This window comes from Fukomys damarensis, unplaced genomic scaffold (assembly GCF_012274545.1).
Source record: "Fukomys damarensis isolate Sample0158 unplaced genomic scaffold, DMR_v1.0_HiC HiC_scaffold_39, whole genome shotgun sequence".
Classification (NCBI taxonomy): Eukaryota; Metazoa; Chordata; class Mammalia; order Rodentia; family Bathyergidae; genus Fukomys; species Fukomys damarensis.
Genome location: NW_022900951.1, coordinates 107,237,245 through 107,255,541, shown reverse-complemented (window position 1 = coordinate 107,255,541; position 18,297 = coordinate 107,237,245). Strand labels below are relative to the sequence as shown.

Here is an 18,297-nt window from a genome sequence, read left to right as displayed (position 1 = left end):
TCCCCTTTATTCCAGTTCATCCCCTCCCCTTTCCCATTTCGCCTCTTCTGTTAGCCCACATTATTTCTTCTCCTTAATTTCCCATTCTCCAGTCCCCTTTCTTCCACATTAGCCCTTCCCCCATATTCCACGTCGCCCCTGTTTCACCTGTATCACACCACCTCTTCTGGAACTCTGTGTCATCTCTTTGTTCCACGTGATTATTTCCCTTTATCCTGGGTAATCTCCTCCACTTCTTTCCATGTCTCCCCTTCTCTCTACCCTATGTCACATCACCCCTTCCCTTTTGTTCCATGTCATCCCTTCTTCTGTAGTCCGCATGACTCCTCCCACTTGTCCCACGTGACACCAGCCACCCCCTTTATTCAACATCACCCTCTCCCTTTCACCCTGTCACTCTCTCCTCCTTGTTCCACACTGTAATTCCATGTCTCCCCTTCTTTATTCCACAGGAACCCTGCCCCTTATCACATGTCACCCCCTTTCTTATTGAACACCATCCCTTTTATTCCACATCACACTTCCCCTTTACTCCCTGTCACTTCCTCCTGTGTTCCCCCTCCGATTCATCCCATGTCAATTTGCCCTTCCCCTCAGCTCATGCCTTCACTTCCTCTTTGTTCTACATTACCCTCCTCCCTTTATGCCTTTTCCCTATGTCCTTCCCCCTTCAGATCTTCAGTCAGATTCCCAACTCATCCCCAAAATTTAAAAAGGAAAAAAAAAATACACAGTAGCCCATGTATATGATGCTGACACAATATAGATGTTTATTAATGATTAAATGCCAGAGAAGTTTTAAGAATCACAAATCTTCGAGCTTTATGGTTGTTACCCATCATATGATCAAATTCTATCCCTCAATACAACACAATCTTCATTCTATGGATCTTAGCAGGCGTTACCCAGACAGATCAGCTGTAATTTGGAGGTCATACGTAACCCATATCTGTGCGTTATCAGAGCATGTCCTACAAACTTGTACCGCCCTGCACAGAGGAACTACAGAGACAATAGATTCGAATATCTGTAATCAGATGATCTTAGCTCCTTGGAACTATGTGTCCTTACCTAACTAGCCATTTTGCAGACAAATGGATGTGAACACCAGCCTTCTTTAAAACAAATTCAGTTTGTAAATTTTCCTCTAACTTTGATTAACCCCAGAAAAGCTTGTTAGACATATGCATGCAGTTTCTCTGTTGGCATGACCTGAGCAAATCTGCACAGAATTTGGGGAGTGGCTGTTTGACAAGCCATTGGCCTAAATAATTTGGGAAAAAAAAATCTTGAAGCAGCAGAGCTGCTGAGGGGACACAGCTATGAGTTGGTATGACATGATTTAGAATTAATTGTTTGCCAGCTGTCCATAGGCTGACCTAACATTCTAGCACACCTCTTGAGGGCCTTTCCAATTAAACTCTCAGGAGGAGGGTAGGAAAGTCACAAAAAGCATGCAATCCTCTTGGGGGAGGGAAAGCACCTCGAGATTTGTGAGCTTCTCTGAGACAGGTGTTCACCACAAATGTAACATCAATTATAGAAAGGGCTGTAGTGAAAGAATGCCAGGATCGAGGGGTAAAAGAGATTGCAGTGGGGTGCCCAGACATGGCACTGAAATAACTATGTTTTTACCAGCTGAAAAGACCGAGCATCCCCAGTGAAGGGGCTGGCAGTGTATGTGGAATTCCCATCCTGACCCGAGCATCAGTGGGAATGCCTTCCTACCATCAGATGTGTGTCTATCTTTAAGGTTCTCTTTACAGTTTGCTGTGACATTCAAAGTCTACCCCATCCTTTTCCCCTGTCCTGAATCTTACAGAAGGAAAACCATCTAGGGTAAGAAGTAGCTGGTGCCAGTTTTGGCCTTTTTGGCTCGGGGCACACGGAGCAATGGACGGTCTTTTTCCCGATTGGGGAGGTTGCCCGCTGCTTCCTCCTCGTCCTTGGAAATGGCAGTGCCAGGTAGCATAGATGGATCCTCAGCAGAAACTGGAAAATAATAACAATGTTAACTCCTTATGTTTCTAGATTTCATTCTGTACATAGCATGCAAGCAGTAAGACCCAGTTTTGACTTTCAAATAAAATACAAGGCAAGAAGGTAGGTCAGTAATGATTCTCCCCACTCAACATGTAAGAAAAGATCTTCACACAGATCTCTAAATCTAGGACCACTGTGGAAGCTAGGGAAAGAGCTGGGTTAGGTGAAGGAGGGGAGGTATAGACCCCAAGCTCAGAGCAAGTGGGCAATGTCACTGGGGAAATGGGGAAGAGGGCAACCTAACAACTACCACTACCCTAAAAGAAGCCTGACTAATTTTACCACACAAATGAGTAACAAAACTGGAGTGGGAAGCTTAAAATCCTGAGTGGAGGGGAGAAAACAGGAATCACACTCTTCAGCAAATCTAGGGAAAACCTGAAGCTCATGACTTGGCCAGCCTGAGATTTGTTTTAAAGGAGTGTGGTATCTACAGTTGATGCCACATCTGCACATTCTCTAAGGAACTGAGCTGCCAATTGGATTCCAAACTTCTTTAGTGTCTAGATCGTTAAGCATTGGGACTTCTTCTACATTCATAACTTCAAGATTGACAGCTAGGTCTTGTGAAGGGTCTGGAACTATATTGAGAATGGAGACATCTTCAATGTCTGGAGTCACAGTGCTCACTTCATCATTTTCAAAAGTATAGATTTGGTCTTTCTGGGAATCTGGAATTTCATTGTGAATTCAGGTGCCCTCAGGCTCTGAAACTTCATTAACCCCCGGGGATTCTTTCTGATTGAGGATTTCCTGTCCTGCAGGGGTTTCTTCGGGACTTGGTACCACATGAAGAGCTAGGACATCTTCAAACTCAGGGTTTTCTTCAGAGTCTGACCTCCAGAGAATCTTCATGGCCTGAGATCTCTATAGCATTTGAAGCTTCCTTACCTGTGGCTTCATCACCAGCTGGGATCTCATCAAGATTGGAGTTTTCTTCAGAATCTTAGGGACCACCCACCACTACCTGAGGCATCTGCATTGTTTGGGATTTCATCAATATTTAGGGCTTCCTCCTCACCTGGGATTTCCCCTGTACCTGAGTCGTCTTCATTGTTCGGGATTACATCAAGATACGGAACTTCGGCGAGTTCAGTATTTTGTTGGTCTTCAAAATCTGGTCCTTCTTCGAGGTCGTGGTTCAGGTTTTCTCCAGGATTCAAGATTTCTTCCACATCTGGAACTCCTTCAGGGTCTGGGGCCATATCAAAATAAGGTATTTCTTCAAAATCTAAGACTCCAATGAGTTATGAAATTTCATCATCAGATTCTAAAATATCCTCAAGTGGAGGAAGATGATTAAAATTCAGGGTATCATCATCATCTTCTCTTTCATTTCTGGTATACCCTCTAGATGTGGGCCTTGAATGTTAAGGTCATTTGGGATCTCAAGACTTTGAACTTCCCCCAAAGCTACTATTGATAAAGATATTTAAATACTAGCTCTTCATTGACTGACACGCCTTCCTCAGAGGAATCCTCTTCCTCAAGGGGCCCCTATTTAGCAAGGACCTGACCCAAAGGAAGGGCCTGACCTTCATAAAGGGACTGATCATCATCAAGGGCATGACCTCCAGTATGGAACTGACCTTCATCTAAGGGCGTGCTTTGACCAAGGATAGCATCACGGGCCTCAGCAGAGGATCCCACTGGATCAGAAAGCAGAGCGTCCTCTTCCATCTTGATGCGTGCACTCCTGAATGGGAAGGAATTTGAAACAAGTAAGTTAGTTTGTACTTGGGTTGGTTAATTTAACCAAGTTTGCAAGATCTTATTGGAAAATGAGCTTCAGGCCATGCATAAACAACAACAACAACTCACTGGATCTTTCTCAGATTCCTGCGTCTGATAAAGTCAAGGGCCTCAGGACTGGATTTCCAAACACGCTTATCGACCTGCCTCTGAATATTGGGAGGCACCTATGGGTTAAATTAGCAGTGTTAACTTCTATTGCATAGAACCTTTCCATGTATCCTTTTCTTCATCATGTGCTCAGGCCTGAAGGCATGACGAGCACCATATAGGGGAAGAATTTTTAGATGGGGAGATTTTGTGACTGACTGCTTTTGTTGTCCACATACAACTTTCCCTTGTGCTGTGAGCAGATAAGGAATGTGTGAAATAAGTGCTACCCCAAACCTCCCCTACCTGGAAGAGAACATCCCAGTTATCAATCATGGCGCGGACAACATTGACGGAAGCAACGCAGTGGTCAATCCCCAACTTTTTTTTCCTGAACTCTCTCTTGCTGAGCTTTCCCTTCTTCAGGAGAGTAGATCCAAACACTAGGGCCAAGTTGGTGGAAGTCATGCGGTTGCCAGGAACCTAAGTAACAGAAAGCAGACCGCTGACTGAGCAAGGACTGGAAGTTGTATAAATAGAGGTGTCTCCTTTTATGCTTCTCTCTCTTCCCTCTTTTTGCCATCCTACCCACTCATACACTTTCCTACACTTCCCCTCCTGCAGTCCTTGAAACCCTTTCCCAGGTCTTTTTACCAACTGTCCATCAAGACCAATGGAGTCCTCGCAGTACTCGGTGATTTTATGCAGGGCCTGCAGCAGACGCTCCAGGGTGTCACTGTGGCAGGGTGGCATCAGGTAGACCAGCAACTGCAGGGCAGCAAGCTGATCCTGGGGCTTCAGTGCTACAGGAAGAAAAACAGAGCCTGGCTCAGGGACTAGCCTAGGCAGTAGCCTGATACCAAAGGACATGAGTTTCTGCTTCAGAATTGCTGGGGGCTGTGGAGTACCCTGCAACTTGCTTTTGCTTACTTCTAAAGCATTTGAATTCAAGAGTCCAGAAAGCAAGAAGTGTCCTTCCCCACCCCACCCACTTCAAAGCCAGATTTCTATACATCCTGAATTCTTCTTTGCCCTGAAAGGGCACACACATTTTCAAGAAATTCCCAAGCAACAAGTTCATAAGAGACTTTTATGACACAGAAAGTAACTTGGAAGGGTTTTTCAAACTTTTTATTTTTAATTGAATTTTATTTATTCTGGAGAAGTGTTTTTCATCTTCTGGTGTTCATTCTGCTTCAGTTCCTTGAAGGTCCTGCAGCTTGAGTTTTGTCCTTAGGCCCCCTAGATCCCCACAACATTTCCCTTCCTTGCCCAGAACAAAGGGAGGTGGGCAGAGGACTCACTTGCTGTCAGGAGGAAAGATATGTAGAGATCATTTGGCAGCAGAGAATCTTTCATGTCACGGAAAAACTCCTTGAGGAGTGCAGCCACATCATGCACATTCTGATTTTCATCAATCACTATATTCAGACATTGATCAAATTCTTCACGGAGCTAGAAAAAGGGAGAGAAGATATGAACTATCTGTCCTGCCTACCACAGGTCATTCCTTGCTACCTCTTGGTCATTCCTTCAGAAAGTCCCAGGCTTCACTGGAGGTAGCTGGTAATGTGGTATGTGGGTGTGTGTGGGGTGCTAGACAGAAGACCTTTTTTCCCACCTCTCATGACACAGCCCTCAAGTCTGTGGGGGAGCCCCTACTTCCATCTCGTTTTTCTTACTCAAGGAACAAACATGGAAACATAGTCAGTTTACCTTGAGCACTTTCTGTGCAGAGTATTCAACAGTGAAAATCCCCACCGAGCTTAACCCTGAAAGAAAAATACAAATCTTTACCATCTTTGACCCCCTTCCTTGTGAGAGTTTCTTTTTATTCCATTAGGAACTTTACCCAAGCCTCCTCTGGTGTCAGGGTATTGTTATCCAAGCCCTTCACCCCATGACCTTTTTCTCTCCCCATTTCTAGAACATCCCTCCTTTCTCTTTCATAGCCTTCTGTCTTTAGTTAACCTTTTTTAGTGCCCCTTACCATGTTCCTCAATGAACTTGCAGCAAGCTTCAACAATTTCGGGGATTTGTTTTGCCATAGGATTGAGGCTCATCTTTACTTTAGATCCCAAAAGCCTCTGCCCAATAGGAAACGAAACCCTGGAAAGTTGCAGGGTCTGCAGCAGCAGGGCCCCATCCTCCAGCTCAGCCAAGCTATCCACAGACACGGCACCCTGTGGAGAAATCAGAGCATCTTAAGGGGGGCTGGGGGTCTGACCCTCCTGAGCACTGTGCGACAGTCAAAACCAGAGAGACTCTTTGTGGCAAGCCAAATACACCCTTCCAACAAATTCTGCTCGAGCCCCCCCTCCTCTGAGGACCCGACCCCTGGACATTCTGCCCAACACCACTGCACCCCTCAGGACCCATGTCTGAAACCTGGAAGGTTTAACTCACTCGACGCCCGCGGCGAGTGAACTCCTCCGGCAGAGCAGGTTCATTCCTAGTGCGACTGAAAAAACGCCTGATGCGACCAAACATCCTTTGCACCACGTTTCCTCGACGACGACGGCCGGTAGCCCGACTGGTGGCTTCTTCAACTTGCATCTCGGCGGTTAGTTGAAGATGCTTGCGGCGGGTAAACTCATTCACCAGCACCTCTTCCAGGCGAACACCAAATGTCTTGAGTGATGACACGGCTGGGGAGCCAGGGAGAGAGAATGAGAAACGTCAAAGCGCAGCAACGCTTAAGCGATGGGGGGGGCACTCCTCTCCAAGCGCCCGCCCACTGCCACCCCCGCAACGCACCCCACAGGGACCCGCAGCGCCCCTCTCTGGGGAGCAAGCCAAAAAGACCCTGCAGAGGTTACAAACTACCCGACGGGGCTCAAGGTCCCCGTCTTAAGTCCCGCCCGGGGTGACCACCTAGAAGCAAGGAGGGCGATTTCTTCAGGGTCTTCTGTCCAGGGTGCGCGCACAGGGAAAGCTCAGGCAGGTCTGAGAGGACCGCCCCATTGCTATTTCGCCATTTCCTGATAGCACCCCCCCCTTGAGGGGTTTCTGGGAGGGAGGGGGAGTGTCTTCAGGGGCAGTGGGCACCGCCCAGTCTCCAGTGGACGCGGGGCCTGCTGGGGTGGGGGAAGGGGTGCAGCACTCTTTTTCTTTCCCAAAGAAAATACAAGAGACCCTCACCCCTGTCTTTTCCTCTTAAGACCAGAAAATTGTTCTCCAAGGTGTTTGAACGGTCAGTGGTTAGAGCTACGGGAAGAGAAAAAGAAAAGGCACCCACATTTACACACAAATAGGACTTGATAAGTGACTAAAACAACGCAACGCTTTGATCTGCAGAGGGGGGAGGCGCTGTAAGAGGGACAGCTCCGTCCAGCCCGCGGAAAGTGCTTTGCTTTCTCTCAGCCTCAGTTTCCCCACCTGACGACAGGATCAGTCCTACCTAATACCTACAGGACTCCAAGAATTTAACCAAACCAGACAAGCTAAAGCTCAATGAGCGCATTTTGCTACGCACCAGTAGTATCTCAACACAACACTTAAAACAGAAATTCAGGGGCTCTGAGGTGCCCGGATAATGCAACAGGCAAGAGGCGAGAGGTGGGGCTCTGTCCTCAGCGTCTACGCGAGTGAGGGTCGCCCCGCCATTGCGGGCGCGCTTGCACCCGGATTGCCGTCGGCTCCCGGCGCTGCGGCGGGAGTAGCGGCGACACCTGGCAGTTCCCACACTCCGAATCCCGCAGAGACGGCTGCCCGCGGGGTCTCCTAGCCCTTAGTTTCAACGAGTTCACGCAGTTCTGGTGTCACGCACCTAGCAAACCTCCCGCCCCCTGCACTTTCCTACACTGCCCGGGTGCCCCTCGGCCAGCGCGACCCTCTCCCACCTCCCTGACTCGCGCGTTGGGCGGTCAGATCCGCGCCGGCAGCCCTTTGGTCTCCTGATGAGCTCGAACCCGGTCCTGTGCTGCGTCCCGCAGGCTTCCCTCAGACTAGTGAGGTGGGCAGAGCTCACGGCAGCGCACCTTCCGCCGCCACCCCCGCACACCCGCACCCCTCCGGATCGCTGCCGGGCTGCGTGCCGTCCTCTCTCCCCGAATGTCTCTCGATCTCTTCCACCCGTAGTCTCTGTCTGTCCCAGTCCTCTCTCCAGTGTCCCTCAGACTTCTGAACAGTGGACCTGGTCCTAGACCAAGTGCAAGACCCTCCCATGCTCCTGAACCCCGAATCTGTCCCGTCCCGCCCCGGGGGTCCACTCACCCGAAGGCGAGGACGCCACACTCGGGGGTACAGCTTACCTCGGTTGGGTTTGAAATCAGAGAGGAAATGCCTGACCAGGAGTTCTTGGTAAGCAGTCTCTTGCAGCTTCAGACGCTCTAGCTCGGAGAGGCTGTGTACTGATACCATCTTCTTCTTGTGGTCTGGACTCTGTCCTGGGGCTCCTCCCAGGACGCTCACTAAAAAAATGAAGGCGGACAACAAAAGCAAAGGGGGCATGATTCTGGGGCACAGTGTCCTTGCTGCCTTCAGAAGAGGAATGTAGCCACCCATTCTGGAATCGGATGATTATCTAGACTGCATCATCCAATTGTCACTGGACCTGGTGGAGAGAACTATGAGGGGGGGTAGAGGGGGAGGAAAAACTGGGAGGTGGCTTCACCCTCAAGCAGAGCTGCCTCTGCGTGCTTATTTTTTTAAAAAAATCTAACTTAAAAAAATCAGCTCTGGACAGATAGCCCAGAAAAGAGAAAAACCTAATTAGCAAAGAAGAAGAAGAAAGAAAAAGAAGAAAAGAAGCAAGATAAAAGGGAAGAACCCCTTATAATTTTCAAAAGCACTTTAAGACAAGAATAAAATAATATTTTCTATTAATTAATTAGAACATTGATAAAAGTTTTTCACTATAATATTCAATGCATGAATTAGGTTAAAAGAAAAAAAGAATTTCATCTGATCTAGGAGCACTGTAAAATTGTACAGGTCTCCCAGAAAAACCAATAGAACACGTGGGTCTGGAGCCAAAATTTTTCCCCAGGCCCTTTGCCCCAGGAATGCCCCTTCTAGGAATCTATCTTAGTGAAATCTTCCTATGCACAGGGAAAACCATAGGCACATGAACCATAACTGTAAAATAATTAAGGGAATAAAGCTAACTCAACAATGAGAATAGTTATACAAATTATGTAATGACCAAAGTATGGAGAATTATGAAATCCTAAAGTGATGGTTACAAAAAAAACTTTTTAAGAACAAATACAGAATATAGAATCATATTCATTATGAATACAACTATGTGAAGAAACACATGAATAAAAATAGAAGACTGAAGAAAATATAGCCAAATACTAACAGTCTCTGCATTAAGTGGTAGTATTTTGTTTGCCTATTGTCTTTTCTGTTTACTAAAATTGTGCAACTTGATTATATTACATTTCATGCAGAAAAAAAAACAACTTGCACCAAAGCAAATATTATTTTAAAGCCATTTCCAGAGATTCCCTATAGAGAATTGGTGATCAGAGGAAAGTTTGTCTTACTATGATGGCAAATCTGCTTTATATGGCTTTCTCCATGGACTCCACTATCTCATATTGCTTCCAGGTTGCACATCATACCCTAGTAGGTATCTCCTTGCACCCTACACAACACCCTTTCCTAAACATCCTGTTACTCATTTGTTTTTCCAAGAGAAAAAAAATAGGAATCTGTATTAATTGCCCACTTTGTGCCAAGTGCTAAAGATTCAAAGGATGAGCAAGATAATGCTACTCCTTTCATAAAAGATTTAACAGTACAGTGAAGGAGATGCACAGGTTAGCAACAATTTACAAAACCTTGTGATAAGACAGTCAGTCAAGATATAAACAAAGATCTGTGAGAGCAGAAAGGAGAAAACATCTAAGTCTGCCTGGAGACAAGGAGGAGATTGCATCCAGAGGGAGAGAGCAGTTTATTCAAAGGCAAAGAGATGAGAGAGAGGTTGTCATCTTCTTTAGGCAGCAAAAAGGGATGCAAGGAAATAAGTCTGGGTGGGCAGGTGGGAGGTCAGAAATGGCCCTGTATGCCACAGTGGTAGCTAGAAAAACTGATAGAGAACCATGTAAAGCTTGGTTTGGATAGAGAGCTTGAAGGAGGTAAATCAGCCAAGAGGCAGGGTATGCTAATCCAAGTCAGTGACACTAGGGAGAAGTGACAGGATTTAGTGGAGAAATTTAATTGTAAAGGAAAGAATTTAGGTTAGCTCCCAAGTCTATGGTTTGGGTATGATGGCTCCTAAAAAAGAAGATAATTTGTGGCATGAAGATCCAAACCATTAGACAATAAAAAGGAGGGAGTCATATGCTACTTTTCTGATCTTCCCTGTCCCATGGAGTTTTATAATAATAGTCAATATATTATTTGAGGAGAGCTTAGATCTCAAAGATTTGTTAATATAGTTTTGATAGAGAAATGGTAGGTAAGGGTTTATCATGCAATAATCAAACTAAATGATTTGTCCAAGAAAATCCTACACTTTGAATTTTATCTCCAGAATTCTATTTTGCCCATTTTTCCTTAATGGCCAAGTCACAGATATTCAAAAAATGCTTGCCGGATAACAGGCACAGCACAATAAGGGAGGGGGATCGTTCTGTGACTTTCGGGCTAAGCTAAGAGGAAAACCTCTAGCATGGATTTTTAAAGCTCCTTCAACTTCAAAGCACTATCCTCTGGATCCAAAGTGAGCACTAAACCCAGCCACCAAACTGCAACCAAAAGATGACCATTTGAACAACAGGCATATACATCTCCAACAATAGCAGAGTAAACCTCTATCAGTCCAGACTCACAATAGCAGGCCTAGAACCTATTAGTTGAGGGTCTCATCCTGACACCCACAGCCTACATCTGGCTTCATTCTTCTAATATCACTCTCCGTCTCCCCTTACCCCAAGCCAAACATTCCATACCTGTCTTGGAGTCTCAGCTATTTCTTCTTCTGGAGGTGTTCCAGATCTGGTCACCCCAAGCGCAGAGCTGGTTCTCTCCTCAAAAAATAGTATGAAAATCAATCCCTCCCTTCCTCACAAAAGTAAGGTGGGAACAAACAGTAAAATCTCAAATCAACACCAGCCCAAAAAGGAGAGAGAGAGAAAAAAAAGCCTTTGAGAGATGAGTCAGCCTAGATGCCTACAATTTCGAAGGAAATCAAAGGCCTTAGAATAAGCCGTTTGTCATTTCTTCCCTGCTTGAACATATAGGGCTAAACTTAAGAGCAGTGATATGCTGTGTTTCTGCTGGCAAAATTGACACTGTCTTGTTTGCCTCCAACCCTCTCAAGACACCAGTAGGACACAAGGCAGAAAGCAGAGATAGAAAGACCCTGTCAAAAGGCAGGTGGGTGAGGTAGGAAAGGGGATAAGAGGGTAGACTTCAACACTGGAGACAGGCACAAAGCAGTTTCTTGAGGTCTGAATACTCTACTTGTCCTCAGGCCTGACTTTCCAAGCTGAGCACAAAATAAGGCTCCCCATAGGAAAGGAGGTACCTAGAGACCTCTCTTGCTTCAGAGTGCCTTTCTTTCCCCCTTCAGAATGCCAAGGTACCAGTCCGAAGTAACCATGGGATCAAAAAATATTCAAGAAGGAATGTGAAAGTAGAGCAGGTACATTTTAACCTAGAATTCAAAACATTTGTAAAAACATTTTTCTTTTGACAAGTATCTGCACTGGGCACTGGAATTAGAGCCAAACAGAACTGAGTTCAAATCCAGGCTTTATGATTTCTTATCTATATGACCTTAAGAACATCAGTGAATTTTCTGAGCCTCAGTGGCTGACTTGTGAAATGGGGAAATGACTATTACCTGTTTCTGTGGTTGTGTTAGAACTGAGTGGGTAATGTTTCTGTGATATGTAGTGTTGGTTTTTAATAAGAATGTTCATATTGAAGGTTCTTTGCAGAAGGCCTGAGTTTCAGGAAATATCAGGCTTCAAAAGTAATTACATAAAATTAGAATTTCTATCAGCACATTGAACAACCTACTCTGTTCAATCTCTACTAAATTTGAATTGCTTTAACACAAGTAAAGATATCAGGGGAGACCACTTGGAACAGATCTTTCTTCTTCATTATTCAATTTCTTCTTGGTCAAATATATTTTTGAAAAATCTCTTGATGAAATGTATAAAAACTAATTGCATAATTCAATTTTTCCAATTTTATTATTCAGTTTAGTAAAAGTGTCTACTCTGCCCACATCTAGTTCTTTCAAACCATCCAGTTTTGCATTGCCACTAGCAAAACAACTTATAATTTCACTTAGATCAGAAAGTAAAGAAACTAGCAGAATCCAAAAGGGAAGATTTAAACAAAGACCAGAGGGATGCCAGAATCGAGTCCCCAACAATATGTAAAGGAGAAACATAGTTGGGTGGCATCCAGCCTATTCCTCACATCCTCCTGCAATGCATATCACAGATGGAGAAACAAATTAATGTTGCAGAGGTCATCAGCTTTGACACTACAAGGAGGAAGGGAGTGCTCTCAGCCAGGCATAAATCCATAGGTTTCACCATTTGGAGGTCTAATTTCCCCCACTGTCTGATCCAATAGTTAGGAATGGTGCTCTCAAGTAAACACCTATGAGAAAACAGCAAGGACTTCACTGATGCTGTGGTTTGAATCCCTATAAATTCAGCCCTTTAGGGCATCATCAGAATTTTGCTTTTGGCTACCAAGAGACCTTTGGACTTTGAGAAAGTGACAGTGCTTGGGGCTGGGTGCCCGGGAGGCACTGCATCTATGTTATGCAACTGTCTACAGGCAGAGGGAAGATGAATAAAGACATCCCCATTACCTTACAACATGGGGCAGAGATAGGTCTCTAGATGGAAACGTTTGGGCACCCATGTGTCTTGTGGACATACTGCATCGTTAATCCCAAGAATTAACGAGTTAGCCTGTAAGTTGTTATCCCATAACCTCTATCTCAGCACAGGCTGCAGATGGGGTGAGCAAAATGACTCATTTTGATACCCTAAGGTAATTAAATCTGGGGACAGCAGTCTTTAGTATGTGCAGCCAGCCCATCGGGCTATTACAGAGCTCTTAAAATGGAGATAATACTGTGAAAATATCTTGAAAAAATCCTTGACTTAAAAAAATGTTTCAGAAACTACTTAGAATATTAGACTTGTTCATAGATGGAAGTAACTTTAGCCTCACCTCATCTAATACTACACTTCAGAAAAATGAGGCTCAGAGAGGGCAGGGATTTTCCCAAGGCCACACAGCAATTTGACAGAAGTGTCTGGACAAGAACCCAGTCCTTCTCAGTCTCGGGATATTTTTTACAGCCTCATCCATTCGGCTCTTAATAGTTTCAAGAGCCTGCATTGCTAAATAATGAAATCAAATGAATGCACACATAATCAAAGCCTAATTCCACAAAGCCAGGGGAGGTCATATCCGAAGGCAGGCCGCCACCACAAATTACAACATTTTTGTAAAATAAGCACAGTGTCACTCCACTGAATACAGGATGCCCTTCTAAAACGTTATTGACTAAAGAAACAACTTAAGCTCAGGGTGGTGAAAGGCAGTCTTTATGCTATGAACATTCCAAAGGATTGTGTAAACAAGACAATGTGACATCAAATACAACACAACGGAGATATCCTCACTGTTATCCGCAGTACTTGTCAGGGCACGTAATAGCACTGGTTTCACAAGCTTCGTCACATATATCATTTCCCCTTTCAGTTGCTGCTTCTACTAAAGTGTAGTGGAAGGAGTAAAAAATAAGATGTTTTATCAATGGGAGGTAAAAAATGTAACGCCTAATTTGCCTTGTGCTTTTTATTCACTCAAAAGCTCTCTGTATGTCCATACCCAAGCACACAGTAGGTGTTTAATAAGTGTTCATTGAGTGATTCATAGGATTATAAAGTCTGAGGGCTTGAGAGAACATAAAGGTCTTATAAGCAAAACAGCTATTTATGATTCATGAACACATGAATCATGCCACTTTATTCTCACAACAGCCCCTGGAAAGGAGGTAGGTTAGAGATTATCCCCCCCTCCCCACTCCTTTTACAGAAAACATCAGGGCCTAGAATTTAGCTCAGTGGTGCTACCACCTGCCTCGCAAGCACAAAGACCTGAGTTCAATCCCTGGTACCAAAAAACAAAAACACAGCAAAGAGCAAACTAGAGCTCTGGCATGGCTGTGACACAGCTAAAGTTGGGCCAAAATGCTATGGAGGAACATGATTTGCTGTCCCTATCTCTGCCTGGCCAAGCCTGGCCCTTCCTAGCATATCATAGCATTTCTTAGCATTCATAATTAACATCTGCTGCTTGGAATTGGAAAGGTCAAAGTCCAGCTACCTTTTTTCCTAAGTAGGTAGCTGGAATTTTAGGCCCTGTATGTATATTTGTTCTGTGACATTCCTTGGAAATGGGGATCAATCTAGAAAGGGAATTATAGATGACAGATAGACAGGAAAAATATATGTGTGTATTTGAAAAAGACTGTTATGCAAGATAGAGAAGAGGGAGTAGATAAGAAAGGCACCTAGGTCCGGGGATTTTGCTCAGTGGTTCCAACACCTGCCTTGCAAGCACAAGGACCCGAGTTCAATCCCTGGTACCAAAAAAATAAGAAAAAAAAAAGAAAGGCACCAAAAGCTCCCTCTGTATTCATGGTGCCCCGTTTCTTACCCTAGCCCACACCCAGTTTGAAAGCTTGGTGGCTCAGAAAACTCCTGAGATTATAGGCTAGAACCCAGCTTCAAAGCTCAGGCTTAGCACATGTAAGTTCACACACTTACCAACTCTGTGACTTGGAGTAAATATCCTTGCTTCTCTGAGTCTGAAAGCCATGACCTTATAAAATAACAATCATGAGACCATTTAGTTGAGTCTGTGGTGAAGATTTTTTTTAAGGTAGAATGAAAAAAATCTTCCCAAAAGTACAGTCTTGTACCAAGGTGAGAAATTATCCCTCCCTAAAATATACCTGGCAGTAGTCAAATTTGAGAGGAAGACTGAGCAGAACTGTACAATGAGGCAGATAGTGTCCCTGCTGAAGAATGCCCCTGCTCCAGCTTTTGAAAATGAAGATGGGTACTCACCCACTGTCAGCAGGAAGCATACTTTCAGTGGGGATAAGATGAACTATTTCTTCATTAGGTCTTTTATAGTCAGAGAGGCAAGCAGCTCTGAGCTCCATAGCTTAGAGGTATGGGAAGGGGGTGGTCTAGTCTGTAAAATGTAGAAAATGACTAAATGACTCACTAAAGAAGCCACAGCTCTCTTTGGCTTTCTCAGCACCATAGGCAAGCCATCTAGACTAAGGGGAGTAGGGAGAAGCAGAGATCCATGGGGAACACAAAGCCACAGTTCCTGTCCTCGGGATCTGAGAGCCTAGTGGAAAGTTGCATAAATGTCAAATGTCTGAGGGACTGTCAAGAAAGGCCCATGGGATTAAAATCATCCTTCCTTGCACAAATTTGAAAATATTCCTTCTCCTTTGTTTCTGTAAGGAATATTGAGAATTGACTATTGCCTCAGCCCTGGGAGCAGTCTTCAGACCCTTACTCAACTGCAGGATAAAGTATGCATTCAGTAAATTCCAACTCTTGCTGCCCACTTTCTGCACTCCTTGCCCCTCCCTCCAAAGCTTCTGTCATTGAGACACACTCCCTTACACACACACACACACACACACACACACACACACACAAGTCTTTTAATACATTCATTACAAGTGAGGATAAGAGGAAAATGAGACCAAATTACAGGGAAGGCCATCAAGCATTCACTCTGTAGCCTCTACAGTATAGACCTGAGAAAGAAAAGAGCAATGAGGACACTCCCCAAAACATCTGGACAGAGGTCATGTCAAGGAAATCTTCAGAGTATAGAAGTTCTCAGAATACTGGCTGAGAGCTTCTCCTCCCTCCTCCCCCACCCCTACTCACTTCTCTTCTCCTTCGATTATATCCTTTCCACCAAACATCCAATTTTCTGTCAGTTTTCTTTCTCAAAATCCTAAGTGGCTCTCATAGGGAATAGGGGCTGTGGGAGATGTTTTTCTCCCTGCAGTTTTCATGATAGGAATAGTATTTTGAAATTCCACTCAAATAACAATATTTCTAAAATATCAATGTCTAATTGTCCATCCTCCCTCAAAATTATACCACCATGTTGACTAGGAAGGGGTAAAAAAAAGCACTAGACCAAGAGTCAGGAGGCCCTCTCAGTTACTAAGCAGATGGGTGGCCTTGGGCAAGTCAATGAGCATCTCCAAGCCTGAAACACAACCAGCATAATTTACTACTACCCTGTTTATCTAGCAACATTGTAGAGACTCAGCCTCTCAGAATCTGCAGAGACCTTGATTATTCTAAGGGATTTATCAAACTCCTGAATACGGGACCACACAACAACTACCTTCTGTTCAAAAGAGGGCGCCCTACCCTGGCCTAAGGGGGTCAGAGTGCAGAGTGTGTGGGGGCGGGGGGTCTGAGCAGGTTTCCTGCACCGCCCTAGACCAACCCCAGCCCAGACGCCGCCGGCCTTTGACCCGGAGCTGGGGATATAGTGGCGGAGGGCAGACTAAGCGCCTTCCTCCTGGGTGGGGGTGGGGGTCTCAACCTCAGGCTGCCACTGCTGGAGATCTTGGCTTTCAGGCTGACCTGGATTGCGCTGCTGCTCAAGTCCCAGCCCCGCGGCCCGCCCCTACCCAGCTCAAGTGAGCGCAGAATCTGCAAAGTTAAAGCTCCGCACAGCGCACAGACTACTCTCCGCTGCCTGCCCCACCCCACCCCATCCCCCGCCAAGAATCCGAAAAAGTTAATTTTTTGTTGCATACTCTAAGTTTGAGCCACCAAGTGCCAAAGCCTAAGCAACCTGTTCAGCACTCTCAGGCCTCCTCTCCCTCCCTCACATCAGGTCCCTCCGCGTGGAGGGCCCTCTCTCACCCTCTTTCACCCCTCAGTGGGCAGCACTCAGGACCCTGGTGCCGGGCCCCTGCACTACCTCTTGGAGATTCTCCTGGTCCGGCCAGGGAATAAGAGGCTTCGAGAGACCTGCTACTCAATCCGGCTGATGCGGACGCGACTAGTCTTGAGAGGAGCTGCTGGCACTGTGAGCGCTTGGCTCTGCCTCTCAGATTCCCCCACTCCTTGCTTTCAGCGGTGGGGTAGGGGCTAATTCACAGCAATTTTCTACGCAGCAGCCAGCTCAGTGCCTTCTGCATACCTGTTTGCTGAATTTCCTGGTCTACTCCCACTTTTTCTCATTGTACCCCACAATCTTCTTTCCTCTTATTCAAAACAAGTGTCCCTTTAAGACTGAGCCAATGGTCCCTTCTTTCTGGGTGCTTTAAATGACCCTTCCTCTGGCCATGCCACAAATTCTCCCATTCTACTTGAAGGAAAGGCAGAAGTGGAGGATAAAATGGTTAAAAAGTGTACCCAAAGGCAAAGCTAATTAGTACCAGTGCCAAGGTGGCGGCTCAGAGCTCCAGGGTCTCAGCTTGGCATGCTTTATATTGCATTGTTTCCCTTCTGTCCTGACATGGATGGCATTCCCGGGCAAGGATGTCCTTTCCTGGCCGTTTACACACAAGGACTGTACCGGGGAACAAGCCTTTCCAATCTTGCTATCCTTTTCCTGCTCCTTGTCTCCCATTCTTGTCCCGGGCATGTGCTCTCACAAACTCAGGTACAAAGAGGTCATTTTGTTTAAAGTTAAGTGAGTAGCAAGTAGCTGACTCCACAAAGTCCTCCACTGGCTTGGATGGACACCACAACGCCACTCCCTACATGCTACTATCATCATTTCCTGTCTTCTGTGCTTATCTAGAACCTGGGGGAGTCTGAGAGCGATCCTCTTAAAATGTCTCCAAAAATACTCTCTCCCAATCATATATACAAATCACCATTCAGTCTAGCAAAAATATACCATCTACAAGAGCTAAATATTCTCATCTAACGCAACAAGGGCAATAAGAGGGGATGTCAAGTAGGAGAGTTTCAAATATATGATTGCTCCCCTTCCTATTCAATTTCCTCATCACCTGGGCCAATTAAGTGGACAAAAGGAAAATGTTAGTATTAGAGGGAGGTAAGAATGGAGGAAACGGGGAAGAATAAAAAATGTCAAAGGCTGTGGTTGAGCCCACCAAGAGAAAAGGAGGAAGCAGAGTATAGGCAAAAGAAAGAAGGAAGAGAGGGGAAAGGAAAGATGAGAAGGCAGTTGTGGAGCTACTATGGAGGTCCAGGAAGATATGGACTTGCTCACAAACGGCTCAGAGATGTGGCTCTGAAGGGCCTACATTGAAATGTGGCACTGTTTGGGATTTAAGTACCATCAGCTGCCCACCATCACTACCAGGTGGATACCCTTGCCTCACCCAGATAAATAAATCTAACCCCACACAGGAGTGTAATTTTTTTTTTTTTTTTT

General features: G+C 45.3%; 1 protein-coding gene across 8 annotated transcripts in view; it reads right to left on the bottom strand.

Moving 5' to 3' along the window:
- Positions 1–766: 766 nt before the first annotated feature.
- Arhgap36 (Rho GTPase activating protein 36) overlaps positions 767–18,297 on the bottom strand; it is a 52,087-nt gene continuing 34,556 nt past the window's right edge. For 5 of the 8 annotated variants that reach the window (XM_033760554.1, XM_033760551.1, XM_033760550.1 and 2 more), the window contains exons 2-13: positions 8,139–8,297; positions 7,027–7,092; positions 6,292–6,533; positions 5,876–6,068; positions 5,602–5,657; positions 5,190–5,340; positions 4,540–4,688; positions 4,192–4,368; positions 3,865–3,962; positions 3,633–3,739; positions 3,065–3,238; positions 767–1,992 (exon numbers count right to left, since the gene is read on the bottom strand). In XM_033760554.1, coding sequence (XP_033616445.1) covers positions 1,835–1,992; positions 3,065–3,238; positions 3,633–3,739; positions 3,865–3,962; positions 4,192–4,368; positions 4,540–4,688; positions 5,190–5,340; positions 5,602–5,657; positions 5,876–6,068; positions 6,292–6,533; positions 7,027–7,092; positions 8,139–8,247 — 1,680 coding nt within the window. In that variant the 5' untranslated portion in view covers positions 8,248–8,297 and the 3' untranslated portion in view covers positions 767–1,834. Of the gene's footprint in view, positions 1,993–3,064; positions 3,239–3,632; positions 3,740–3,864; positions 3,963–4,191; positions 4,369–4,539; positions 4,689–5,189; positions 5,341–5,601; positions 5,658–5,875; positions 6,069–6,291; positions 6,534–7,026; positions 7,093–8,138; positions 8,436–10,790; positions 10,865–18,297 lie in introns of those variants that run through there. The other 3 variants (XM_010618799.2, XM_010618798.2, XM_033760553.1) reach the window with 3 other exon arrangements.